This window comes from Elephas maximus, chromosome 9 (genome assembly GCF_024166365.1).
Source record: "Elephas maximus indicus isolate mEleMax1 chromosome 9, mEleMax1 primary haplotype, whole genome shotgun sequence".
NCBI classification, from domain to species: domain Eukaryota; kingdom Metazoa; phylum Chordata; class Mammalia; order Proboscidea; family Elephantidae; genus Elephas; species Elephas maximus.
In genome coordinates, this window is record NC_064827.1 from 59,792,340 (window position 1) to 59,819,839 (window position 27,500).

The 27,500-nt window shown below is 39.1% G+C and overlaps 1 protein-coding gene across 1 annotated transcript in view; it reads right to left on the reverse strand.

The window, feature by feature from the left end:
- Positions 1 to 3,034: 3,034 nt before the first annotated feature.
- SVEP1 (sushi, von Willebrand factor type A, EGF and pentraxin domain containing 1) overlaps positions 3,035 to 27,500 on the reverse strand; it is a 194,867-nt gene continuing 170,401 nt past the window's right edge. Inside the window, exons 41-48 of the mRNA XM_049896872.1 lie at positions 26,089 to 26,152; positions 24,505 to 24,678; positions 22,721 to 22,897; positions 19,309 to 19,479; positions 16,834 to 16,929; positions 14,860 to 14,955; positions 10,376 to 10,469; positions 3,035 to 5,448 (exon numbers count right to left, since the gene is read on the reverse strand). Coding sequence (XP_049752829.1) covers positions 5,427 to 5,448; positions 10,376 to 10,469; positions 14,860 to 14,955; positions 16,834 to 16,929; positions 19,309 to 19,479; positions 22,721 to 22,897; positions 24,505 to 24,678; positions 26,089 to 26,152 — 894 coding nt within the window. The 3' untranslated portion in view covers positions 3,035 to 5,426. The remainder of the gene's footprint in view (positions 5,449 to 10,375; positions 10,470 to 14,859; positions 14,956 to 16,833; positions 16,930 to 19,308; positions 19,480 to 22,720; positions 22,898 to 24,504; positions 24,679 to 26,088; positions 26,153 to 27,500) is intronic.

Here is a 27,500-nt window from a genome sequence, read left to right on the forward strand (position 1 = left end):
TCTGTTCAAGTCTACACAATGGGCCCATGATACCTTGAGTGGCTGGTTTATAAGATAATTAGGGAACAAAATAAAAGCCTGAAAGTTTGACACTACCCTAAGGTCAGAGTTAGGAGAGAATCATGAGTAATTAGGTATGATCTCTTCAAAGAAGAGAGTATTACTGCTGCTTTGTTGATGGCTAAGGAAGCATGACAAAGTACTACTGATATAACTTGGCTGGTACACTTGAGATGTTGCAGGTGTCCATCTCTTATGTTCACCTGGATAACCTATTAAACAGATGGATATATTGTAAAAATACACTGAGGGTTTTAATGACTCATTTAAGTTCATTGGTTTGATCTTCAGCAAATATTTTTCTCCTGTTTATACAAGTGGCCCTGGTGGCGTAGTGCTTAAGTACTGTGGCTGCTAACCAAAAGGTCAGCAGTTTGAATCCACCAGGTGCTCCTTGGAAACTCTATGGGGCAGTTCTACTCTGTCCTATGGGGTTGCTATGAGTTGGAATTGACTTGATGGCAGCATGTTTTTTTTTGGTTTTATACAAGTGGCTCAAATCTTACCGATATTTCATCTTGGTAACAGCTCCCATTTTTATATCAAACTAAGAATCATCTTGATCTGGACTCCTCTAAAGACTCCTGAAGTAATGTTTAAACAAAGCTATTTATATGAAGGCAAGACCTTTGAATTTATACAATATATGCCAATGCACATGCCAAATTAATTAGGGGAAACAGAAAGATGATATATGCAGTAACATGAGGCTTCACATCAATTAATTTTTATGAACATAAAATTATTTTTATGAACATAAAAAGTATATGAGGATGAAATTCATATATCTTCATTTAAAATAAGCCAGAAATAAAGGGAAAATTTAGATAAGAGATAAAAATTACCCAAGAGTTTCATGTCCTAGGGAAAACTATTGTTAATATTTGGCAAATCTCTTTTGATGGATATTGAATCTGCATATTCTATGCAATGGAGAGCACACTGTGAACACATTTTTAGATACTGTTACGCACCAAACATTATGCCATAATGATTCTTCCATGTCATTAAAACTCTTTGTCAACATATTTAATGGCTTCATAATATTTGATGTTATGATTATGTACCATGAATTATTTAACCAACTCCAGATTTTAGTCATGTGTGTTAATGATTTTTAATACTATTACTAATGCTATGATATTATCTCTGTGCATAAATATTTGCCTGTAGGTCAGATTTTTTTTATGGGATTGATTCTCAGTCAAGGGAATTGCTGAATTTAAAGGTATGCATGCACGCTTTAAAAGTTTTTGATACACGTTGCCAGTTGTTCTGAAAAAACGTTGTACTAGTTTACATTTCCTGGGTGGTACAAATAGTTTGTGCCCGACTACTCATCTAAAGGTTGGCTGTTTGAATCCACCTGGCAGTGCCACGGAGGAAAGCTCCACCCAACAGTGCCACGGAAGAAAGCTCTGCCGACCTGCTTCCATAAAAATTACAGCCAAGAAAACTGTATGGAGCAGTTTTACTCGTGGGGTTGTAATGGGTTGGAGTTGGCTTGATGGCAATGTATTTGGTTATGGTTCACAGAGTTTCAAGAGGACTTTAACCAACTGCTCATTATAGTTAAAACAAACAGCACTACCACCACCAAAATCTTTGTTAGTTTAGTAGGCAAAAATGTATATCAATTTGTGTTTCTTCTTTTTTTATTAGAGAAGGCCATGTGAAGATGGAGGTGGAGATTGCTGCAAGCCCCCAGAAGCTATGAAGAGGCAAGGAAAGATTCTTCCTTACAGTCTTCAGAGGGCGCATGGCTCTGATGACACCTTCATTTTGGACTTCTAGCCTCCAGAACTGCAACAGAATAAATTCCTGTTGTTTTAAGTCACTAAGTTTGTGGTGATTTGTTATGGCAACTCTGGGAGGGTCACAGGTGTACTATTGCAGCTTCTGACAAAATGAAAATTGTGACTCACAATTTCCTCACTGTTATACCACTTACCTTTTATATACTATGGCTTTGGTTAAAACTCACACATAGTGTTCAACATAAACGGGAATAGTTCTTTTTTTCTTGCGTTGTTCCTGATTTTAAAGTGATGCAATGTGAAATGCACAACAATAGCAACAGATATGGAAAAGGCATTTGATAAAATTCAACACTTATTCTTAAATCTCTAAAATTGAAGGATGTTTCTTCAGCATTCTAAAGTATGTCAGTTTCAAACCAACCATAAAAATTCCTATAGTGAACCACTAAATGCCTCACTTCAAAATCAGGAACAAGGCAAAAAAACAAAAAACAAAACAAAAAAACCTATTCCCATTTATGTTGAACATTATCTGTGAGTTTTAACCAAAGCCATAGTATATAAAATAGGTAAGTGGTATAACACATTGCATCCTTGGAAAACACCACCTTACTGTCAAGTATTGTTTATAAAATTACATTATTGAATTACATTTACTGAATATTATTTAGTGTTATCTATGTCTTTTTTTTATGTCAATAGTTCAGAAGCAGTAAGGTTTCGGAGTATCAGATTTGCATTTCATTTGGCTTTGTCTTTTAATGACTGTTATTCTAGGCAAGTTATTTGACTTCTCAAGGAGCGCTGTTGGCGAGATGGTGAAGTGCTCAACTACTAACCGAAAGGCCAGCTATATCTAATCCACGAGCCGCTCCGCTGGAGGAAAGACCTTGTGACCTACTCCAGTAAAGATTTCAGCCTAGGAAACCCCATGGGGCAGTTTACTGTAGCCTGTAGGTCTATGAGTCGGCATTGACTCGACGGCAGTGGGAGTACAAGGTCACTAGGAGTCAGAATCGACTCAGTGGCGCACAATATTAGACTTCTGAGAGCCTCACTTTCCTCATCTGTAAAAGAGAGATAATAATACATATCTCAACAGGACATTACGAGGACGCAAAGAAAACGTCTGTTAACAACTAGTACAGTGTCTAGCACATAGTAGTTGTTCAATAAACAACAGCTATAAAAATGTGATTTATTTAGAGTTTATTTTTCTGTTAAAATTTTTCAATCAGAGCGATATTAGTTTACCATATTTTTCGGTTTGTGAGATAGTTCAAAACTTTGCCAGTAGTTATACCTAGTACTAAAGATTTAAAAAATAACATTCTTCAACTATTTTTGGTATCCCACCCAGTGCCCTCGAGTCGATTCTGACTCATAGCGACCCTATAGGACACTTAAAATACACATCAAATTTCAACCTACTCAAAAGTAGTGCAATACAAATTCTACTTAATATGCCCACTTTCAGAACTGAATTTTGTTTTCAATTGCAGTAACCTTCCCTAGTTTAAATTTTCTGGTACCTCCTTTCTCTTCTTGTATTACTTGCTTTTTAATGATTTTGAGTTTTAGTCTGTATTTTTATGATTATAAATGACATCAACATATTTTGGAAGTTTCCAAAAAACCCATTGCTGTAGTGACCCCATACAACAGAGTAGAACTGCCTGATTAGAGGTTCCAAGGCTGTAATCTTTACGCAAGCAGACTGCCACATCTGTCTCCCGAGGAGTGACTGGTTGGTTCAAACCATCGACCTTCCAGTTAGCAGCTGAGTGCCACCAAGGCTCCTTCTTTTGGAAGTTAGTGGGGTGTAAATAAACTTAAAGGGTATACTCGTCTACACATATGATTGGTCAAGAGAGCGAGTGTCAGCTGAAAGAGGAGGGTTGATGTTTGAGGTAAGTGAACCACCAGGAGAATCAAGATCTTTTTCATCAAGAGGCAAGTGGCTAAACATTATTCTTGTGTTTTTCCCCAGTGCCACCACGCACCCTGCTTCCTGTGTGGGAGCAACACTTCCAGAAGATGGAGAAGAGATGATTGGTGAATTTCCTATTTGTAATGGACTGAATTGTGTCCCCGCCAAAATATGTGTCAACTTGGTTAGGCCATATGTGGTTGTCCTCCATTTTGTGATTTTCCTATGTATTATAAATCATAATCTCTGCCTGTGGTTAAAGAGGATTAGAGTGGGATGTAACACTTGCTCAGGCTGCATCCCCAATCCAACGTAGAAGGATTTTCCCTGGGGTGTGGCTTGTACCACCTTTTATCTCTCAAGAGATAAAAGGAAAGGGAAGCAAGCAGAGAGTTGGGGACCTCATACCACAAAGAAATCAGCACCAGGAGCAAAGCACACATGCGCTTTAGAAGCTCCTTGACTATGGGAAGATTGAGGACAAGGACCTTCTTCCAAAGCCAACAGAGAAAGCCTTCCCCTGGAGCTGACGTCTTGAATTTGGACTTTTAGCCTACTTTACTGTAAGGAAATAAATTTCTCTTTGTTAAAGCCATCCACTTTGGTATTTCTGTTAGGGCAGCACTAGACAACTAAGACACTATTTAAAAAATGAAAAAAGTAGTGTTCTACTCTATTTTCCAGAAGTCTGGGGAAGGCTTAATGCTGGTGGAAGTATGGTGATGGAGGCAGGTGAAGCAGTGGGGACTGTGGAACAACTCAGCTCTCCCTTGGACAGCCTCAATTCTATTTTTGCAGATGGGACCACGAGCACAGCTCTGGGGGGCCTTTCCCATTCGCCTCTTTCCCTGTCTTCCTCTTCCTATCTCCCATCTCCCAAACCAGTGAGTTGTGGGATTACATTCCAAGTATGGGCTTTCTGTTAGTCTTCCAGTTCTTGTATTTCTTTTTCCAGCTGTGAGAAGGCATGTACTTTAATCTGTGAACCATGCTCTTTATGCTTTTTTTCCTCCCACCCACTGAGTGGATGCCTACGGCTTTCCAAATTTTGGAAAAAGAATTAACCAGGCTGCCCTTGGCACCAGGACAGCGTCCTGTGTCCAACAGTTACTCTCTGATTAACTAAAAGGAAACCTTTATTGTTACAAGTATTGTAAAGAAGATGGGTCTGGAACAAAGGCGTCTCCTTTACTGTAATTTCTGGGTGCACTACATGTGATTCTGTGTTGTGCCAGGGGCAGAGCTGAAAGACCATTCATCTTTTTTATTCCCGGGCCACTTCAGAAAATGGCACTGTCCAGCGAAATATTATTTAATAGCAAAATATATTTTAATTGGAAAATCATTTTAAGTAACTGAATAAAAATGTGTGCCAGGAACTTTCCCAACAGACGGCAGAGTATGTACATTTTGTGAAGGTGGAGCAGCATCTATTTCATATATTTTTTAATATAGAAAATACAGGCATATTTAAAAATGGAAACATGTAAAAAATATGTCACAAAGAATAACAAAATATATCACAAAATTAAAAAGTAAACCAAAAATAACAAGTTTACTAAATAAAACAAGACCCAGCACCATGTCGGACTTTCCTTCTGTGAGTTCCAGGGTGCCCAGGCACTACCAGGAAGAGATGATCCTGCTTTGGGGAGAGCCAGTTGGTTGTGCAATGGTTAAAACCCAGTCCTCCTTTTCCTAGAAAACAAACAAACAGATTTAAACGACAAAAATGAACTGGGGAGTCAACAGCTCTTTTGGGGCTGATTAATATAGGACTGAATGTCTCAGACACCCGGGCATTATCTGTGATATTGTTTGTAGGGATGAGAGTCACTCCTTGAGGGAACCAAGGGGCATGAAAACAGGCGCTAACTTATTAAAAGGTTTGAGAGTCAGGAGACCTTAGTTTGATCCCTGCACTGTCACGAGTTTCCTTTCTGACAATCCTCTCATCTGTAAAACAAGGGGTATGGATCTTGTGAACCTGAAGTTCTCTTACAGCATCAAGAGTCTATGGTTTCACTTATGGCACTTGTTTAAGGAATTTTCTGAAGATGCACACAGACATCAGAGCAGCACAATTTCTTTCTTAACAATCAAGCTATCTGGGAACAAGACAAGGTTGGCCTTATGCATCGGAAGAGAAGGTGACGTGTTGAAGAATGTAACACCTGCTACAGGCCATTTCTCCACCAGCTGTCATAATGCCGAAAAATCACTCCATCTGTCAACAAGCATTCATTGAGCAGCTATTTTTGTGCCTGTCCTAGGTGCTAGGGATACATTCTTTTAGGCACTCAAAATCACATGGGAGGGAAAGAAATTAAAAAAAAATAATAACTTCTAAATCTCTATTGTTTTGACTTCTCAGAAAAGCTTTTCCCCTCTCCCACTTGAGAGAATTATACTCCATCTTCTTTTCTTTTGGGAACTGCCACCCTTTTCTCCCCTTTACCCAATGTTGTGACAAAATTGTCTGGGAAGCCTTCCTGTTAGTACAACATAACCCAACCTAGGACTGCAGTTGACTCATCTGTGGGTGGGCCTTTGAATCAATCGGACCAATCAGAGTTCTCCTGGAATCCTAAACTGGGATGGCACATTATCTCTCTAGATATTGTACTAAAACCCAAAACCAAACCCGTTGCCGTGGAGTCAATTATAGGTCCTGAAAGCAGATCTGTCCTGCTATGTGAACTGAAGAACAGACAAAGCCATTCTTTAGCAGACAGAATGGAGCAGACGCTACAGAGAGGAGGCGAGATGGGAGGTGGAGAGGCTTTGGATGGCTTTCAAGTGCCCAATTCTGTCCTCCTGAGGCTAAGTCACTCCGCTGTCTTTGGGTTCCATTCAAGGCTGTTCAATCTTTGGCTGAAGGGTGAACCTCAGGAGTTGCCTCATTACTAAGCTGAAAGGGTGTCCAGAGGCCATATTCTCAGGGATTCTTCAGTCTCTGTCAGGCCAGAAGTCTGTTCTTTCTTTTGGAGTTAGACTTTTGTTCTACATTTTTCTGCAGCTCTGTCTGGGACCCTCTATTATGATCCCTGTCTGAGCAGTCCCTGGTGGACCCAGTCTGGTGGAGGCTGCGGTAGATGTGGTCCATTAGTCCTCTGGACTAATCTTTCCCTTTTATCTTTAGTTTTCTTCATTCTTCCTTGCTCCTGAAGGGGTGAAACCAGTGCAGTATCCTAGATGGCCACTCACAGGCTCTTAAGACCCCCAGACACTACTCACCAAAGTAGAATGTAGAACATATTCTTTACATACTGTGTTATGCCAATTGAGCTAGATATTCCCCGAGACCTTGGACCTCACAGCCCTCAGTCCCACAATTCAGTCCCTCAGGGAATTTGGATGTGTCTATTGAGCTACCATGACCTTACCTTGTACAGGTTGTGCTGGCTTCCCCAGTATTGTGTACTGTCTTACCCTTCACCAAAGTTTCCACTTATCTACTGTCTATTAGGAAACCCTGGTGGCACAGTGGTTAAGACATATGGCTACTAACTAAAAGGTCAGCAGCTTGAATCCACCAGGCACTCCTTGGAAACCCTATGGTGGCACTTCTACTGTCCTTTAGGGTCACTATGAGTCAGAAATAACTCGACGGCAACAGGTTTTTTAATTGTCTATTAAGTGTTTTTCCATTCCTACCCCTCCTCTTCCTCGTAACCATCAAAGGTTATTTCTTTTTTGCATGTAAACCTTTTCATGAATTTTTACAGTAGTGGTCTCATATTTGTCCTTTTGTGATTGACTTATTTCACTCAGCATAATGCCCTCCAGATTCACCCATGTTATGAGATGTTATGAGATGCAACGTTGTTCTTTATCATTGCATAGTACTCCACTGTGTGTATGAACTACAGTTTATCCATTCATCTGTTGATGGGCATCTAGGTTGTTTCCATCTTTTTGTTATTGGGAACAATGCTGCAACGCACATAGGTGTGCACATGTCTGTTCATATGACAACTCTTACTTCTCTAGGATATATTCTTAGGAGTGGGATTCCTGAATTGTATGGTATTTCTATTTCTAGCTTTCTAAGGAAGTGCCATATCATTTTCCAAAATAGCTGTATCATTTGGCATTCCCACCAGCAGTGCACAAGAGTTCCGATCTCCCCACAGCCTCTCCAACATTTGTTATTTCCTGTTTTATTGATTTGTGCTAGTAATGCCGGGGGTGAGATGGTATCTCATTAAGGTTTTGATTTGCATTTCTCGAACAGCTAGAGATCTTGAGCGTTTCGATCATGTGTCTGTTGGCTGCTTGAATGTCTTCTTTGGTAAAGTGTCTGTTCATTTCCTTTGCCCATTTGTTAACTGGATTATTAGTCTTTTTGTGGTAGAGGTGTTGGATTTCCTTGTAGATTTTAGAGATTAGACCTTTGTCTGATTTATAACAGCCAAAATTTTTTTCCCTAGTCTATAGGTTCTCTTTTTACTCTTTTGGTGAATTCTTTTGATGAGCAGCAAGGCCTGTTCTGATAACAAATTCCTTTCTTTGCTTAAGCTAGTTAAAGTTGTAATAAGAGAATCCTAATTAATACGTGTTCGTTAGAAGAAAAATCACGGTATAAATTCTGCCTTCTTTGCTGGTAGTTGCCTTTCCTTGAAAGTAGGATGTATATCTCAGATTAATTTGCCTTAATCTTTTCTTAGATTCCTACATCAAACTTTTGCATTAAAAAACCCTAGATTCTGTTCCCTTTATTAATAGACAGTATTTTCATATAAACTAATCACTACTCTTCCTCTGGTCAAGGAAGAGTGTCTAGGGCAGCATTCTGATGTTGGGGAACTATGAAAACTCTAGGTTTCTTTTTCCTCATCTGTAAAATAAAGGAGTTGAAGTATAAAGCCTAAAATTATAAAAAAAAAAAAATTATAAATACTTCCTATTCCTTTTTGAGTCACCGCCATTCTTATTTTTTTCTTTTTTCTTCTCTCTCTTTCCTCTTCTTTTCCTTTTTTTTTTTTTTAAATAGAAATCCTTTATAGTTTGACTCTCATTTTCTTAAATTCTATCTACTCTGCTCTGTGGTAAACATATTATCTCTAACTGGGCAGCTTCCAAAATACTTTCAATTCCAAATTTGCTCCTTGGGGTTCTGTCTTAGTCATCTAGTGCTGCTTGCTATAACAGAAATACCACAAGTGGATGGATGGCTTTAACAAAGGGAAGTTTATTCTCTCACAGTCCAGTAGGCTAGAAGTCCGAATTCAGGGTGTCAGCTCCAGGGGAAGGCTTTCTGTCTCTGTTGGCTCTGGAGGAAGGTCCTTGTCATTAGTCTTCCCTTGGTCTGGGAGCATCTCAGCACAGGAACCTCAGGTCCAAAGGAAGCACTCTGCTTCCAGCGCTACTTTCTTGGTGGTATGAGGTCCCCAGTTCTCTCTGCTCGTTTCTCTCTTTCATATCTCAAAAGAGATTGGTTTAAGACACTACCTAATCTTGTAGACCTCATCAATGTAACTGCTGCTAATCCATTTTATTACATCAGAGAGATAGGATTTACAACACATGTGGAAATCACATCAGAAGATAAAATGATAGACAATCACATAGCCATATAAAGGAATCATGACCTAGCCAAGTTGACAGATATTTTTGGGGGACACAAGTCAATCCATGACAGGTCTGGTTTATTTTTTTCTATCTGCAGAGACAGCGTATGCTTGAGATATGAGGAAATTCATTGGCACAAGATGGATTTTTTTAAATTAAGTTTTTGTTTTAATAGCTTTTTGTTTTTGCAAGTTGATCTTGACATTCCAATCCAAATGAAATTAAAGGAAATGGAAAAATAAGAGCTATATTCAGTTAATTGAATTTCTCCTTTTTGTAAAATAAATATGGAAATACCCATTTGTTTTTAATGACTCCTATAAGATGGATTAAGTAAATGTACTTTATAGAAACCTAAATGATGTAATAAAAGGACTTACACTGAAAGCCTTGAAATGGAGCTGGTAATATCCCAACATTGCAACATTTGTGAGGACAATATTTTAATATTAAAAATATTCTATTCGTGGTATGGCAAAGTATGTTTAGTACTTTCTGAGGCTTAAAAAGGTTTAAGTTATCTTTTACCTACTTTCTTTTTGACTGACTTTTATAATTATCTTTTCTCAATTATGATATTTATCTGGTCAGAAATGAGAAACTAACAGAACCTGTTTTCAATTAAATTCTCTTCTAGTCAGTGACATACATATATACATGTCTTTACTAAAAAATATGAAACAAAATATATCACTCAAAAAATAAGTTTCTTATCAATTTCAATTGTACTCAAGGATTTAAATGAACATCTATTAAATAATTTCCAATAAAATGTACAGTTTATTATTTATTTTATATCCTTGCACATGAAAGATACAATCTTCTGTTCAAGAAGGGTTTATTTTTAAGATATTGTTTTATTTGTCAATCTTGAACTAATATTTTTTAGCTTTGACTTTAGTTCAAATTTAAAAAGTATATTTAAAAATGGGTATTTTTTTAAATACAATACTTACATTCAATCTAGAAATACTTTCTTGCTCACGGAACAACTGAAATGGAATTTTGATGTCATCATTTTCCCTACAAGCATTATTTTTGACGTTCTTACCTGGAACAGTCATGTCCTGTCCAAGTCGAGAGGCAATGACATCGGTTTGGTCTTACGCATTTTCCACCATTTAAGCAGGGAGACTGGCAAACGGCTGGGATAAAAAATTCATGCATTATTTAATTAATACTTAGCAATTCTGAAGACGTTCATGAAGGCATATGGAATGAGATTTGCTCAACTTCCTGCTCCAGCTTCCATTGCTCATCTACTGTTTGCCTTATCCATTTCTGCCACTTTGTCTGACCTCACAATACTATGTGGCATAACCTCCCCTTTTCCTTCCAAGCTAGTCAGTTTTCATACTTAAGTTTCAGGTTAAGGTCTATCCACTTATGGAAACCTTTGCTGATCGCTCCAAGGCTGCACTAATTTCTCCCTTCTTTCATCTTTTTATTTATGCGACCAATTTGGCACTTTTAGTATTTGAAACTGTAAATTTTTCATAATGCTCAATTAGATTGTAAATTTCTTGAGGAAGTCAGCACTAAACTCCACGACTGACTGTGTGATTACATTAGACATTAACTCTAAGCACAATAAATCAGGCATATGGATTGTCTAAAATAACAGAGGATTCAAAAGGTCCTTTTATTTGGCTAGGACACCCATTTCATGGCTTTTACCAGCTTTAATTGGAGTTACAGAACCTGTATTAGGGATAAAAATTAATCTCAGTCGAAACCACAAATCCACGGTCTTATAACCAAACTCTTCATCTGGATGATGCCTATTTGTTAAAAAATCTGACGAAGACCTAACAACAAGTTTAACAACATTTGTCAAAAAGGGGAACTTCTCATAGGAAGACAATAAAATGCCTGTTGGGGGAAATCTAGACATGGAGAAACAGTCCAGTCTCATAGCATAGAAAGGTAGGCTCTTCCACAAATGGAAAACTCTTCTTTGGTGAGATACAAATAAAGGATACTTCTTAAATCATTCATTCATAAATATATGGAAAAATGTCTGCTAAGCAAGTGTCAGGTACTTGGTAAGCACTGGGTGGGTGGGAAGAGATGGAACAGGAAGTAAAACATCAGTCTTTGCACTTGAGAACCTCTTTTGGCGTGTTAAGAGTAAGCGTAGGGCACCAAGGTATACTTATTTTCAATTTATTAAAAAAGAGAAATTATCAAACAAAGAAGGATTAAAACTAGCAAAAATAAAACACAATAAACTAAAACCAACATCCCATAGTTTTCGGCTTGCTAATATAAAAAACATCACTCTTTTCCAAGAGCATGCTGACTTAGTGGCAACGACTATACTAACAAATAAATCATTCTTTTACTTCCCTGTCTAAAAGGTTAGTATCTGATTCCTACCCCATTACGTTGGCGCCCCCAGTGTTCCATTCTGGGCCACCTTCTCACACTATGTGTCTTCTGCATACTTTTTTCCCTATTAATTTTTTTTCAGTGATGACCTACAAATCTCTGTCTTCAACTTAAATGTATCTTCTGGGAACCTAAACCATCATGTTTATGTTCCACAGGCCACTCAAGCCCAGCATGTCCATACATATTTGTACCCTCAAACCTGCTCCTCTGTGTCTTCTGTCTCAGTAGAAGGCACCACCTTCCATTCAGTGGCTCAAGGTGGAAACATCAGTCTTAACTCTTCTCAGGACTTTACCCCTATAATCTGTAACCAAGTAACACTGATTCTACCTCCCTCAAAATCCACCATTTTTTTCCTATTGTATCTCGAAAACTCTTGCCAATTTTACCTCAATAACCTTCTAACTAATCTCTCTATTGCAAGTCTTTCTGCCATTTCATTTTCCATACTGCTGCCAAGATCATTTTTTCTAAAAGAAAATCTGATCACATGATTTCTCTGCTGAAAATCCTTTAGTGGTTTCTGCTGCTCACCAGACATAATCCAGCATTCGGCTCTGCCTATCTTTATTCAACCATTTTGGCACTGTTTACTGTTTTAAACTGATGACTGTTTTACAGCTTCATTTCCAGCCACATCTCCATTTCCTCTATGGCTTTAGTGAGACTTTGCTGAACACACATGTATGCTGTTATAGCTCTTTGACTAGAATGATCTTTTCCTGGCGATTCCTCTTTCTCTTCCTCTGATTCTATGCTTGTGAAGCCTTTTCTGAAGCCCTCCTTTGGTTCATTTACCCATCTTCACTGCTGCCATAACCTTTCTATAGAATCTAATTAGCCCGTATCTTAATGTAGTCTAGTCATCTATTTACAGGCCAGCCTGCATCCCTTCCCCTTTTCCAGACTGAAATTCTGGAGCAACAGCTCTCATCTGATACACTTTTGTGTGCTTAGTACTCAGGGTGTATAAGCAGAATACATGCTGAGGTAGTTGCTACAAGATTAGAAAAAAGACTATATGGAGCAGTATCATTAAGGGGTTATTGTAGTGAGGGAAAAGAAATACAAATGAATTTGGTCAATTGAGCATTAGCCTGAATGGTTCTAACTGTCTAACATTTATAGAAATGGAATGTTAGAAAACAGATTTTTGTCATATAGAACCAGCTTGGAGATACGAGGAAATTTAGGCATGGCCTTGGACGCCGGGTAAGGTTCGAATAGGTAGAAAAAAGAAGGAGACCATGAGCAAGGTCTAAGAGGTGGGGAGGAAAAGGGACTGAATGGGGTGTGGGGGGCGGGTAGCAAGGAAGCCATCACTGCAGGGGAGACAGTGTGTGATTAGTGGGTGTGGGACGTAAGGCTTGTCCGGTGTGGTACAGTCAGTCTATGTTGTACCTTAGAAGTCAGAAGTTTTGGCTGGATGTAGAGACAACAGGTAGTCATTTAAATTCTTAAACATGAAGAGATGGGCCAAAAGCAGTAGAAAGAAAAAAAAAATTTTTTTTTTTTTTTCCCAAAAGCAGTACTTTAATGATATTCAGCCTGGAAACAGAGATGGGTTAGTTCAACTTCCTAGAGATGAATAGGTCTTCTATTAGGTGGTGACAGTGAGGATAGAGCAGGACACACGAGATACTGTGCAGGAAGGAATAAAAAGAGCCACGCCGCTGATAATCTCAGATAAAGGAGGGGGAGCGTCAAAGGTGTCTCTATCCGGAAGAACAATGCCATCACCTGCAAAGCTAAGGTACCTGGCACAGGGCAGAGGTGGTTTGCAGGTAAGCTCAATTTTAGACGCATGAGAAATGTGGATAAATAACAAGGTTGATTTGGTATGAACAAACGCTATCTAGGTTGCATGAAGAGTCTCAAAGCCTTCAAATTTGGTCTCCAGTATATTTTTTCCTTTTCTTCATTCATGGATGGCTTAGTTTTGGCTTCAGGTAGGGTGAACATATATCTCTTTTAGCCTGTGACAGTCCCTTTCACTCCCATTTCCCTGGTTTAATTATTAACAGTGCCTCTTTCACTCTCAAAAATGTCCTGGTTTTGAAGCTAAATTATATGGTCAGCCCAGCCCAGCCTCAGTGCTCATGACAAACACTGATGTCAACTATGTCTACTACTCTGTTCTGCTTTGCCTTTTATGCCACTGGGGAGGTGGAATAGGTATTTAAGTATCGTTTACAGGACGCATGGTGGAGTGTTAGAGTTTATACTGAATATAGCAAATCTTCCTTTAAATTTTTTTTTTTTTAGTAACCTAAAAATTCCGAACGTTAGAATGTAAAAACTTGCCATTTTTAACTGATCAATTCATTTGACATTTACTAAAAAACAAAAAGCTATCATATTCAGGCACTATGCTAAGCACTGGGGACATAAAAATGACAAAGAAACATCTCTGCCTCAAGCGGTGCATAGTCTAGTGGGGGGAGGGGATATAGAAACAGTAATGAACTACAGTGGGGCAAATGCTTAAAGTCTGTAACGGCTGCTCTGGAGACATGTTTGTTAACAAGCAATTAACCACGATTTGTTACTGTGTTCCACGATGAGGAACCATCTCTTTGTTTTTTCACTTTAAAAATTGTATTTATTTACAGCCTTGCGACAGTTTTCACATTTTAGTCGTTTAGCTACGTTAAGATTAAAATAAATATTCTTCTGAATCTGTGTGTGTGTAACGTTTTCCTTACATTCTGCAAAATGGAGATGACATGAAGAAGGCTGACAACTGAGTCAGTTTAGATGCTCTTTTTGGCACCAAAAAAAGGTCAAACCCATTGACATCAAGTCAGTTTAATCCACAGCAACCCTACAGGACAGGGTAGAACTGCCCCATAGGGTTTCCAAGGAGCGGCTGGTAGATTCAAACTGCCAATCTTTTGGTTAACAGCTGTATCACTTAACCACTGCACCACCAGGGCACATGACCCTGAAAAGTCCTGTTGAGGCAGAGATATAGCTCAGCATTGAGACTACCCTTCAAGGGACCATCTTGAGTGGGTTTTGCACAACTTGGGACCCCTTTAATGTCACCACCACATCTGTATCTGAGTCATACCCATCAGTGTCCTCTGGGGCTTTCTGGAGCTAAGTCACCAAGGAAAAGAACCACGAGAGGAAGCCTACCTGTATGACAGCGGGACCCAGTCCAGCCAGGGGGGCAATTGCACTGATAAGGGGCCACACAGCGACCGCCGTTCAGACAGGGAAGAATGCATATTGCTAAAAAGGAGATTGAAAAGGATCTGATAAAAATACACATGCTCAGATATGTTCAAGTGCTCAAAAAACATTTTCCAGGAGGAGCGATACCTCACTTCACCCACCAGATAAGCTTTCCCACATGTTGTGCTTATTAATCAGTATCGCTGGAAAACACCATGAAGAAATTAAGTCTGGCCCCTTACTTAGCCTGATGTAATGAGCTAATGGCAAATGTACTCCTTCTGTGAGTTGACACTCTAATTAATATCTGTTAAGTTCTCTGTGAGTCGGAATCGACTCGACGGCAGTGGGTTTGGTTTTTTTTTTTTTGTAAGTTTTTTGTGTTGGCTCCTCACAAAATAAGCAGAATGTTCTTCATTTATTATAGTTTCAAATTGCCATTTCCAATGACATAAAATGCTCTGAGAGGGTTTGGCTGCCTCAAGGCTCTCTTCTTGTCTTGAACTAATGTGGGAATAGGAGTTAGATAGGCTATCCTACAGGCTGGTGTTGGCAACATGTTAGCAGTGATGGGACCACTCAGCCTTTATTTCCTTGAAGCCAAGGCCTGGTGGTGACTGAATCAGGCCTCCCCACACCCTCCACAGCACTGAATCCTCTTACTAGAAATCACTGAGCTCTTTAAAGAGTCATCGTCTGTTTAAAAGTGAGATTTTCGACTGCCTTGATGCTCCAAGTAGCCAGCCAGCAGCACTGGCATCACCTGGGAGTTTGTTAGAAATGCAGAATCTCAGGCCCCACCCCGACCCACAGAATCAGAATCTGCAGCTTAACAACATTCTTCAGATGATCTGTGTGCACGTGAAAGCCAGGGAAGCTCTGGTCTAAAGCAGGAGGGCAAGCACCAGCTAGCTCAGTGAGCTCAGTGAGCTAAGTCAGCTAAGCCAGGCCTGCAGTGGGGTTCCCCAAGGTAAACACTCCCTGAGTCCCTGGACTCCTAGAATTACAGCAGGTCAAATCTGGGAACCCTGGGTGGGAAGTAAAAATTGGGGGCAAAAGGAAAAATGTCGTTTCTCTTCTTAACCACAAACTAAGAATAGTTGCCTTGATGAGTTGTTAGAAGTTTACATTTATTTTCATTATATATTTTCCTTTACAGATTAGTTGAAATAGCCACATTTAAAAAGTTTCAGAATATCTTATAAAATGTCTGGCCTTTAGAAATAACTGGTATAAGCCAACAGCCACCATATTAGTGACTTGACGCTTTTTAATGGTTTACATATGCTTTTATGCCACTCCCAATGAAGTATGTAACCATTCTATCTTCATAGTTTTTTTTAAGATACTGAAACAAAGTGCAGTTGAGAAATAAAATAAATAAATAAATAAAGACAATAATTTACATTCTTCTGGAAGTTCAAATACAAAGTACTCTTTTGAGGATCAAAATTCCGAAGTATCTACAAATGTATTGCCGTGCCAACTTCCTTTGTTTTCTTAAATGGAGGAGTTAACTTTAATGAAAAAGAGTGAATGGTGGGTGGCGAATATTACTTGCAAAGTACAATGTTATGCAAAGGTGACCATTAACACCAAGTACAGCAATGAGTAGCACAAGACGAGGGCTGGGGAAGTTCTGTTACAAGCTCTTTACGAGAAGACAATTGTAAATTTGTGCCAGGAGGTATGTGCAGATGGTTTTGAATGGATATTGACAATTGTTATTTCAAAGTTATTAATATTCTAGCTCTTTTGGAACCTACTGACATATTCAGATCAGCCCCACGTGCCCTGTCTGGTTACAAGGATTTAAGCAAATGAATTCCACCCACCGGCAAAGCCAAGACCCAGTACCTTCCTTGAGTTAGCAAACTGCCCAGACCTAAAGTACAATTTGAAAACACAGTATATGAGATTTGAGGACAGACTCACGCTCTTCACAGAGGCGTCCCATCCAGCCATCTGGACAGGAACAAGCATTTGGGCGTTGGCAGATACCTCCATTCTGACATGGGAATCGACAGACAGCTGGAAAAAGAAGAGGATGGGTAATAAATCTAGGGAATTGTGGAAGGTGGCTGTCATAAAATAAACTTGCTCATTTACATTTCATAGTATTTCCTTGACTCAAGCTTTAAGGAAGAGAAACACAATTGAATCTCAAGAAGGAATTTTAATAAATGGAGAAGTGTGGCATTTTATTGGCTCTAATTGCCGTGTTTATTCTTTGACGAGTCCTGGAAGAAATCTCGAACCTAGTACAACTAGAGACCCATAGCTTCCAATATGCCACGTCCGTTCGTGACTTCATACTGTTTCAGATACTGTTGTTCTCCCTGCCTGAATACTATTCTCTCTCTCTTCCCTTTGCCCTACCACTTTTCCTGCTAAACTCCCTTTCATTCTTCAACACCCAGTTCCAAAGTCTCCTTATTTACGAAACCTTCCCTAACTCACCCCTACAACTTCCTGGGTAGAACAAAATATGGCTTTCCTTTGCCATACTCCCTATCACTTTGAACTCAACACTCTTTTATTATATGCCCACTTGTGTCTATAAATCACCTATCACATTGTATAGCAAATACTGTGTTCCCTTCTGTCTTCCGGCCTCCTTAGGTGGTTCAAACTGTTAATGTGCTTAACTGCTAACTGGAAGGCAGGAGGTTCGAGTCCACCCAGAGGTGACTGGGAAGAAAGGCCAGTGATCTATTTCTGAAAAATCAGCCACTGAAAAACCTATGGAGCACAGTTCTACTCTGAGCCAACACATAAAGTCACCATGAGTTGGAGTTGGCTTGATGGCAACTGCTTTCTTCTTTTTTTGGTTCATCTGTCTGTTATAATAGATTGTGATCTTTATACTTATCTTTCTATCTTCCCCAGGGACATACAGGTACCTTACTTCTTTGTAATAGATTTTTGTTGAAAAATTTGATCTGGTTTTAAGATCAACTTGGGGGGCTTGGTGGCCTTTCCCATATTTCCCAGGACATCTTCCAGAGACTTAGAAACCCCTATGTTTGGTCCAGATACCTTCCCATGGCCTCAGAGTTGTGTGTATCCTTTGGAATTCAGTGTAAAGCTACGTGAGGGGCAGGTACCTTATGGTGGGGCAGGCTCTATAAACTTGGGCCTTCCTGGGGATGACCTGTGAATCTCAAGTTAGATTGGAGCTGACTCCATGGGGTTAACAGGCAAATTTGTTTTCATATGAAGGTCCCCTATCTGTACTAATCAGAGGGGAATCTTGTGACTTATTTCTAAAGAAGCTTCAGTATTGTACTCACGAATTGGGACCTGAGGGGCACCAGCGTGCCACCCTGTAGCATCCTCTTCAAGTTCTCCTAGCTGGAAGTCTCATCTCTGGCTTGGCCCAGGGAGAATAGGAATCAGCTGTGTTCTGGATCCTATCCTTTCTCAGCCACTCAAAGACTTCATCACTTAGCTCTTTTCTATTCTGTATATTCAAACTTTCCCCTCTAAAATCCTCACCCCACTGTCGTCAAGTCGATTCCAACTCATAGCGACCCTACAGGGCAGAGTAGAACTGCCCCATAGAGTTTCCAAAGAAGACCTGGTGGATTTGAACTACCAACCTCTTGGTTAGCAGCTGTAGCACTTAACCACTTTGCCACCAGGGTTTCCACAAACTTTCCCCTCTATTGCCTCTTTATTCAGCAGAGATAGCATCAAAGTAGTTTGGATACTAGAAGCAGTAATCGGTTGGGGTTTGGAAGGTGGCAGCCAGGGGATTTGTTTCAAAGGTGAAGTTTAGAGTGCAAACTTTTGCTTGCATACTTTTGGTGACTTTAGGGGCAGAGAGATGATGGAGGGAAACTGGGGTGATTTTAACTCTTCCAAGACATCCTTAGTGCTGCCAGCGACCCCTCAGTATCTCTTATCTTAAAAAACAAAAACTCTTACTTCAAATTCCTTTCCAACTAACCCCAAATAACTTTTTATTATTTTTTTTAATAGCTCAGGCATTAAAAATCACCTTTTTATTATTAACAAATTCCCAATTTTCTATACTGGTTCTTCCTCCCCCTCCCCATTAAGTATTTATTTCCTTGACTCATTTTTCTTTCTGTTTTAATTCTAAACCCAAATATCTTAACGCATATCAATTAGCTGATCACCTGGCCTATAACAGATACCCAAATGATAGCTTTTTCCCTTCTTTCTATCCCATCAAGTTCTAGAAAGCGCAGTATGCACTTGCTTACATCATTTCTTTGCCTTCTCCTCACTCCTCAAGTCACAGTAGTCTGCCTTCTGCTCTCAACACATTCTGTAACTGCTTGAGTTTATGTCAGTGGCGTCTTGCTACTGTTAAATCCAACGGGCTGCATGTAAATTTCCCTTCCGCTGCACTAAAAAATAACCATTCAAATACTTCCTTACCCCTGCAAATAGGAGGTGATGTCCAGGTTCCGTTTTCGAGGCAAACGCTCCTTAGGGAACCTTCCAACATGTATCCACTGTAACATGAGTAGGTGATCATGTCTCCATACTGATAATGTACTCCTCGAGCAATTGCATTTTCTACGTGAGCTGGTGGACCACAAGAGATTTCTGTAGGAAAGCACAGATAATAAAATACATGAAGATAACTTTGTCACCTATATAATATCTACACGCTGTTTGGTAAAATTAGGTATTTTCCCAATTATACCAAGAATGAACTCTTGTACATCTTCAAAGAGGTGGTTGCTAGAAAGCATCAATTGAATTAGAAGAGGAGAAGCATGCTGGTTGTTTGTGGTCTATTTTATTAAAGATCATTCATTGTAGTACTTCATACTCCATCAGGGATGCTCTCTTGCTGTCAAGGGCAGTATCTGACACACATCTTTGAAGAATGAGTGAATGAATGAATACTGTTTCTAGACTACAGGTACTCAATTTACATGCCTTGATGAGGGTTATAGAATTGGAAGCTTCACGTTGGTTTCCTCTTTGGTAAGACTGTAAAGCCGTGACATAACTTTTGGGATCTAAGTTATATTGAATGATAATCTTCTCTTAGAAGGCACATGTGCTATATATTTAAATCTAATTTTATAACTAATTTTGCTACAAGAATTTTATGAGCAGCCTATATAGATGAGTGGAATTATTCTGGGATGGATCATGAGATGAGGACTGGGAACCCTGACTTGGACATCATTCTCCAATTGTGTAAGTCTGACTTTTGGGTGAGGAGTCTTTATGGAATGGCTTCTAAAAGTTCATCTAGGTGTCCTAATACTATTACAAACTTGTCAAAGGAGATGATCAATTTGTATGCTCTAAATTTTTTCATCTAACATTGATTAAACAGTTATTTAATCAGTCAGCCATCAAATGTGTATTAAGTGTCTAGCAGATACTGGGAATAAATAGATGAAGAAAATGTTACGCCTTTGCTTGGGGGGAAGACAGACAAAGAAATACTATGATACAACCGAAAAACAGTGTCTTAGAGGCATGGAGAACTGTATAAATACTGTAGTACTGTAGAAACATTGAGGTGAGCAGGGCTAATTATGCTCCGGATCGTCAGGGTATGAATCACATTGGAAGTGGCATTTGGACTTGGTAGAAAGCTTAAGTGGATTAGAGGGAAAGAGCTTCCAGGTTTGGAGAACAGTATGTAGAAAGCTCATGGTGAGCTGATCGTTGGTTTAGAGAAGTGGTTATCAAAGCACAGATGTCAGATCACCTATATGGGAACTGGGAGCCCTGGTGGTTCAGTGGTTAAGAGCTTGGCTACAAACCAAAAGGTCGGCAGTTTGAAGCCACGAGCCGCTCCATGGGAGAAAGATGTGGCACTCTGCTTCTGTAAGGATTACAGCCTTGGAAACCCTATGAGGCGGTTGTACTCTGTCCTATATAGTCGCTGTGAGCTGGAATTGACTTGATGGCAACGGGTTTTTGGTATATGAGAATCACCTTCGGTTCTTGCTAAAAATGCAAATTTCTGGAGTTTCTGCATTTTACGTACTCTCCCTGAGTGATTTTCGTGCACACTAAACTTTAATCACTAGAATGAAGTGTATTGCTGCTCAGGTGGGGGAAAGATGCTTTGCTCTAAGCCAAAGTTTTGTCAAATCACAAGAAGGAAAAGAGGGATTGAGAATAACAACAATGGAAACTGTCTCCTGCTCTCCAACGGAACCCCCGACTGTCTCAGGAATATTGAGGAACTGTTACGGATGCATTGAAGGAACGTTTCTAACAAGTGCACGTCTTCCCTTGCTCTTTCTTTCTGTGGCCTGTGAGGTAGGTCTTAGAGGGCCAAGACCAATATGAAAACGTGTGAACAGAACTAGTCCACTTGGCTGACTCTAGTCTAGGCTGGTGGCTTTAAACCAGAGCTAAAGGTAAACTTCCAGTTTACACATACTTAGTTCTTCCTATTTAAATAGGGGGAGATTACAACATAAGAATTTGGGACCCAAATCCCAGCTAACACTGAGTACTCGCTTACCTGGAGTAAAATCAAAATTCTAATGCTGCAGCAGGCTGCTAGTTGAAGATTCAGAGACTTGGGCTACTGTTAATCTCTCCTATCAAGAGACAGTGCTCATATATACCAATTCATTTACTCTTCAGATAAACCCATAACAGAGATATTACTTGTCCTATTAACAAATGAGAGCCCTAAAGGCTCAGGGAATTTGGGCACTAGTGCAAGTTTAGGGTTAAAAAGTTTTGAGGATAGAATTCAAACCCAGGCTTTCTCCAATTCCAGAAAATGGCCTTAGCCTTCGCATGCACATTTCTTATTAAAGGGGGTGCAGTGTTCTCAAGGGAGCCCTGGTGGCACAGTAGTTAAGCATTTGGCTGCTAACCAAAAGGTCAGCAGTTCGAATCCACCAGCTGCTCCTTGGAAATCCTATGGGGCAGCTCTACTCTGCCCTATATGGTCACCATGAGTGTTGGAATCAACTCAACAGCAATGGTTTTTTTTTTTTTTTTTTTTTTTGGTGTTCTAAAAAGAAGGCCATCGTAAGCATATTATATTCTTATACTTTGGAGCCCAGTGCCTTTCATCTGGTTAGACTCCATAAGTAATTTGTTAACTGACCGTTGTAGCTGGGGTAGCTTGGACTACAAGAGAATGTGGAGGGCGGGATCGAGGGCCGAAGAGATGTTTTAAGTGCAGGTATAAAGCGTGTGTTGAGAGACGTCACGAGTTCTCTCAAGGTAGCAGGAGATGTCTACAGGTTGTACGCTACATATCAACATGGTGCTAACTCAGTGGTTCTCAAAGTTTGGTTCATGGACCAGCAGTATCATCATCATCTTCACCAGGGAACGTGTTAGAAATGCAAATTCTCAGGTCTCACCTAAGACCTTACTAAATCAGAAACGATGGGGGTGGGGCCCAGCAATCTACGTTTAATAAGCCCTTTAGGTAGTTCTGATGCAGGCTTAAGATTGAAAACCACTGTGGAATAAATTTTGGGTTGGGAAGCATCCCTAGCCTATTAAAGGCCAGTCTGGAGAATCTGACAGGAAAACACGTATTTTAAATTGTGTATCTTGCTCATTCTTAGAAGAGCACATTTTGAAGATCTGTCTGGTGATCCTGGTTAAATAAATTATAGCCTATTTCTGAAAAGATTTTTCTTTTAATGAAAAAAACTTTTGTTTGGAATTCAAGAATTTTTTTTTTTTAATTTAAAAATTTACAGTGCAGACATTGATAACCATGAGAGGACAGAGATCTAAATTTCTATAATCAAGTTACTGGATTTAAAATAATCTCCCAAGGCAGGGAAAACATTGGTCACTACTAAAATTAATTGGGTTCCACCTGTTGACTTACTCTCACATTTGGCACGCGTCTGTGTCCACGTCTCATCGGGGTTGCAGGTAATGGTGCCTTGGCCTTGGAGCTGGAAGCCTTCCCTACACTTGATAGACACGTTCTGATCAACATAAAATTCCTTTTCGGATAGTAGAGCGTTCTCCGGGATCACAAAAGGGACAGGGCACGGATTTGCTGTTAAAAAAGAAAAGAAACACTTGCTGGTATCTTCCCTCTTATTTTATTTCTTGTAAGACAGGATAGCATATGAGCCTTCTAAGAGCTGGGTTCTCAGTGATGATAATACAAGGCTTAAAAATATAAACCGTCAAACATTAAAAACAGACTTGTTTTGAACTCACATGAAATTATTTGAAAGGAGAAAATCAGATAAGATTTGAAAGCACCAAGCTATTCAACCACTAAAGCATAATCCTAAAATTGTGAGATGGCAAATTAAACAGTGGTCCGAAATTTTGGCCCACAACAACATTTTCAGGTGTTTTTTTGATGGGACTGGGGAAACAAGAAGTATATTAGAAATCAACGGGCATATCAAATATTCCCTTAATATTTGGAGAATATGAAGAAAATAAGTAAATTTTTCTCACTTTCACTTTACTTTCTTTTACTGAACATCTTTCAGAAGGATGGAACCAGAGAACCATTAGATATTTCCAAAGTGAGTTGAAAGTGACTTTAGATCCCCACTACTAAAAAAAAAACCAAACCAAACCCGTTGCCATTGAGTCAATTCTGACTCATAGCAATCCTATAGGACAGAGTAGAACTGTCCAATAGGGTTTTTGAGGACCGCCTGGTAGATTCGAACTGCTGACCCTTTGGTTAGCAGCCTTAGCTCTTAATTGCTACGCCAACAGTGTTTCCTTCCCCACTACTAGGGACAGTATATTCCCAAAACCAAACCAAACTCACTGCTGCTGAGTAAGTTCCTACTCATAGTGACCCTATAGGACAGGACAGAACTGTCCCATAGGGTTTCCAAGGCTGTAAATCTTTATGGAAGCAGACTGCCACAACTTTCTCCTTTGGAACGGCTGGTGAGTTTGAACTGCCAGCCTTTCTAGTTAACAGCCAACTGCTTAATAATGGTGTCGCCAGGCCTCCTGACAGCATGCTAGAACTCCAGTTATAGAGCTGGCAAGCTTATTGATAAAAATGGATGATAGTACTAGGACCGCTTAGTGCAACTGTGTGACACATATCAATACATATTTTAAGCATTTTCAGTTTTATTTTAAATGAGCACAAACGGAGACATGTTTGTGAGGTTGGTAGTCTCTAGCTGAACCCTAAAAGCTCAATTACTGCCATTAAGATACTTTAAACAGTAGCCAGAGCTTTCTCAACTTATATCTTGCTTGTGAATATTGTGTTTATTCAAGTATTTATAACTAATTATCTTTGCTTACTTCATTTATATATACTTTATTATGCTAATATTGTACTTTGAACATATCGCCTTTCTTTACCTTTTTCCCGTCCACAATGGAATTCATTACACATTTATGTGAACATTTTTTCATTAAGTTGCATTTTTTCTTAGTACCTTGGACTTGTAATCATCCAAGGAATCTGATAAAAGTTGATTCTAGGACTGGATAGCTGAATGATACAAATAGGTTTTAAAAATACCCCATAGTACTGGTTTGGATATGCACCGATTGCTTGTTCTGGGCCAATCTGGCTTATCAGTGGAGGTTTACACTATGTTTTAGATGTCTGAGAAACTAATTTGGAAAACTGAATCCAGTTACAGCTCTCCTAAAGTCAACACACACGTTTGCAGAGAGGAACTGGGTGACTCCAAGTTCCATTTTCAGTGCAGTGCGCCTCAGGTGTCCCTTCTAGGCTGTAGCCTCTGTTGCAGGAATATGCCACGCTGAGTCCACCTGTAGTGTTTTCAACTTCAGCCTTTCCATTCAGGAACTCAAGTGGGGCATCACAACCGGTCTCTAAAAAGAAAAAAAAGGTTTCATGAAACGTCTTTCCAAATCCTCTTTCCTTCTGATACAATTGCTAAGGTACTCGACGCAATATATAAAAGATTACAGCTTACTTATATGTGAGGTGCTGTGATAAACACTGAAGGAGAAAAAATTGCATGCATGAGTACCAGATTAATGCGGTTGTTAACTGCCATCCAGTTGATTCCAACTCATGGTGACCCCATGTGTTACAGAGTAGAACTGCTCCATAGGGCTTTCTTGGCTGTAATCTTAATGGAAGCAGATTGCTAGGCCTTTTCTTCTGAGTTACTGCTGTATGGGTTCAAGCTACCAACTTTGAGGTTAGTAGTCTCGTACAAACCATTTGCACCACTGAGGGAACTTTATTGGATTAATAACACAAACAAAAAAACTCATTGCCTTTGGGTCGATTCCAACTCATAGTGACCCTACAGGACAGAGTAGAACAGCCCTATAGGGTTTCCAAGGAGCGGCTGCTGAATTCGAGCTGCTGACCTTTTGGTTAGCAGCTGAGCTCTTAACCACTGTGCCACCAGGGCTCAATACGGCAGGCAATTAAAGATTGCTATTTTGCCCCATTGACTCCAGCTGTCTTTATGTATATTGCCACCTTTTATTGTTGCCCCATTGACTCCAGTACTCTTTATGTATATTGCCACCTTTTATTGTTAATAATGCTGGGAGTATGGATGAGCAGCTGGGTGAACGGCAGAATTCGCATTTGTTAAGTTCCTACAGTGGGCCAAGAACGTTTTATACTCTAATTTAAGGATTACTAAGTAAAATGCAAGATGCCAAGTTAAAATAGAATCTCAGATAAATAACCCAAGTTTTAGCATAAATATGTCCCAACATATTTTGGCAGAGGAATCAAATGGGTCATATGTTAAGAAAAAAGTCATGTGAGTTAACGCACATTTTGCCCAATAAGCTTGGGTGTTCCCACGAAAAGAGTTAATGCAAAATTCCATGTAAAGTGTGAATATTCATTTATTTGACAGATCTATCATCACTTGAAAAAGATGTCAGTATTGGCCAATACTGTCACCAAAAAGCAGCAGCTTTAAATTTTTAATTATAATTATTTGAAGAAAACCCACAAAAATAATGCAAATAAACTCAATACTTAACTAGATTCTGAAACAAAATGTTTGCCATTCCAGAGTCAGTCATCTTGCAACCTATCCCAATTTAATTATTAATCTCTACTACAGTTTTCGACACTTTTACTGGTTTTGGTGCCCTTGAGTAAAAGCTCATTAAAGGTTCTCATACAGTTTATGGAGTTAATTTTTTTTTTTTAATTATAAAACTGATTTAAAAAGAAATGTGATCACATTGTTATTTGAAGTCCTCGGTATCATTTTTAGAAATTCCAAGTGTAATTTGACTTACTTTTGCACGTTGCTACCCCTCCACTCCACTGTTTGTTCTCCTGACAGACACGTTCCCTGTTCCCCTGGGAACCAATGAAAAACGGTCATTGACAAGACTGTAACTTTAAAATAGAAAGATGAGAAGGAAATACAAAGCAATCTTAGCTATGAAGTTGAATTTCTCAGCAATGGAGCGCTAACGGAATATATCAAATATATTTTAAGGAATAGGTTTAGACTTCTAAAAATATTTTCATTAAGTTATTTCAAAATTCATACCCTAGCAGACTAATGTAATTAAGGTATAGACTTTGCTTCACCTGTTATTTTAAATGAACTTGTAGCAAAGGCTGATCAAGGATGTAAGAAAGCGTACCAATGTCACTAAACAACATGTATAGAAATTGTTAAAAGAGAACCTAATTTGCTGTGTAAACTTCTACCAAAAACTCAATAAAATATTAGAAAAGAATGAATATCAAGAGGTAGTTTAGCATATACATTTTTAATATTTTGAGTTGAGTTTCTCTTTCAATACCTGAGAGGTATAGCAAGGAAAGTGAATCAGCTCTTTTATACCCACTGAACTTGAAACATGTATGATACCTTATTGGCATGAGGCTTTGAATTTTCAACAATGTAACATCCACTAAATATAAACTTATTCTATTAAGTGCCCACGCATTTAAAATTTTAAATATGTTGGTAAAATATTTCTAAAATTTACAGACTTCCTTCAGAAATAGAGTAAGAGAAATATAACTTACTTGCAAAAGGATTTATAACTATTATTCTGAATATATATATATATTTTGTGTTTTCTTCGATAGCTCGTAGACCTTGAGCGCTCTGTAGGCTGTTTGTCCCCTATAATTATTAAGCTAAGATTACTATGTTCTTTGATTCCTGGGAATAATTTTTATGAGTCTTTGCTTCCTCTTTCTCTGTTCCTCATCTCCTACTGTAACCACCAGTGTTCCAAACGATAGCAACTCTTTTGCATGCTTTAAGTTTCTAATCTACTACGGAGTAAGAGAAGGAGCCCTGGTGGAGGAATGCTCAAGAGCTTGGCTGTTAACTGAAAGGTTGGTGGTTTGAACCCAGTGCTGCTCCACAGGAGTAAGATGTGGCAGGCTGCCTCTGTAAAGATTTATAGTTCTTGACGGCAATGGGTTTACGGGATAGGGTAATAAACAAAATAAGATTATATGCTAAAAAAAAAAATTAGGTTCTTAGTAATGCTTTAAGGGACTTGACTAAGCGTATGAACTTTAGCACTTGGACTTTATGACATGTGTTTTCATTGCTCAGACCCCTCTGGATAGCTTACTGTCTTGAAGCTGTGTTCTAAATCAACAAGGTGTCTGAAAAGGAGCTATTACCCTATTTTGGTTTTTATCTGGATCTACTGATGTCTTCCACCTTTATTCT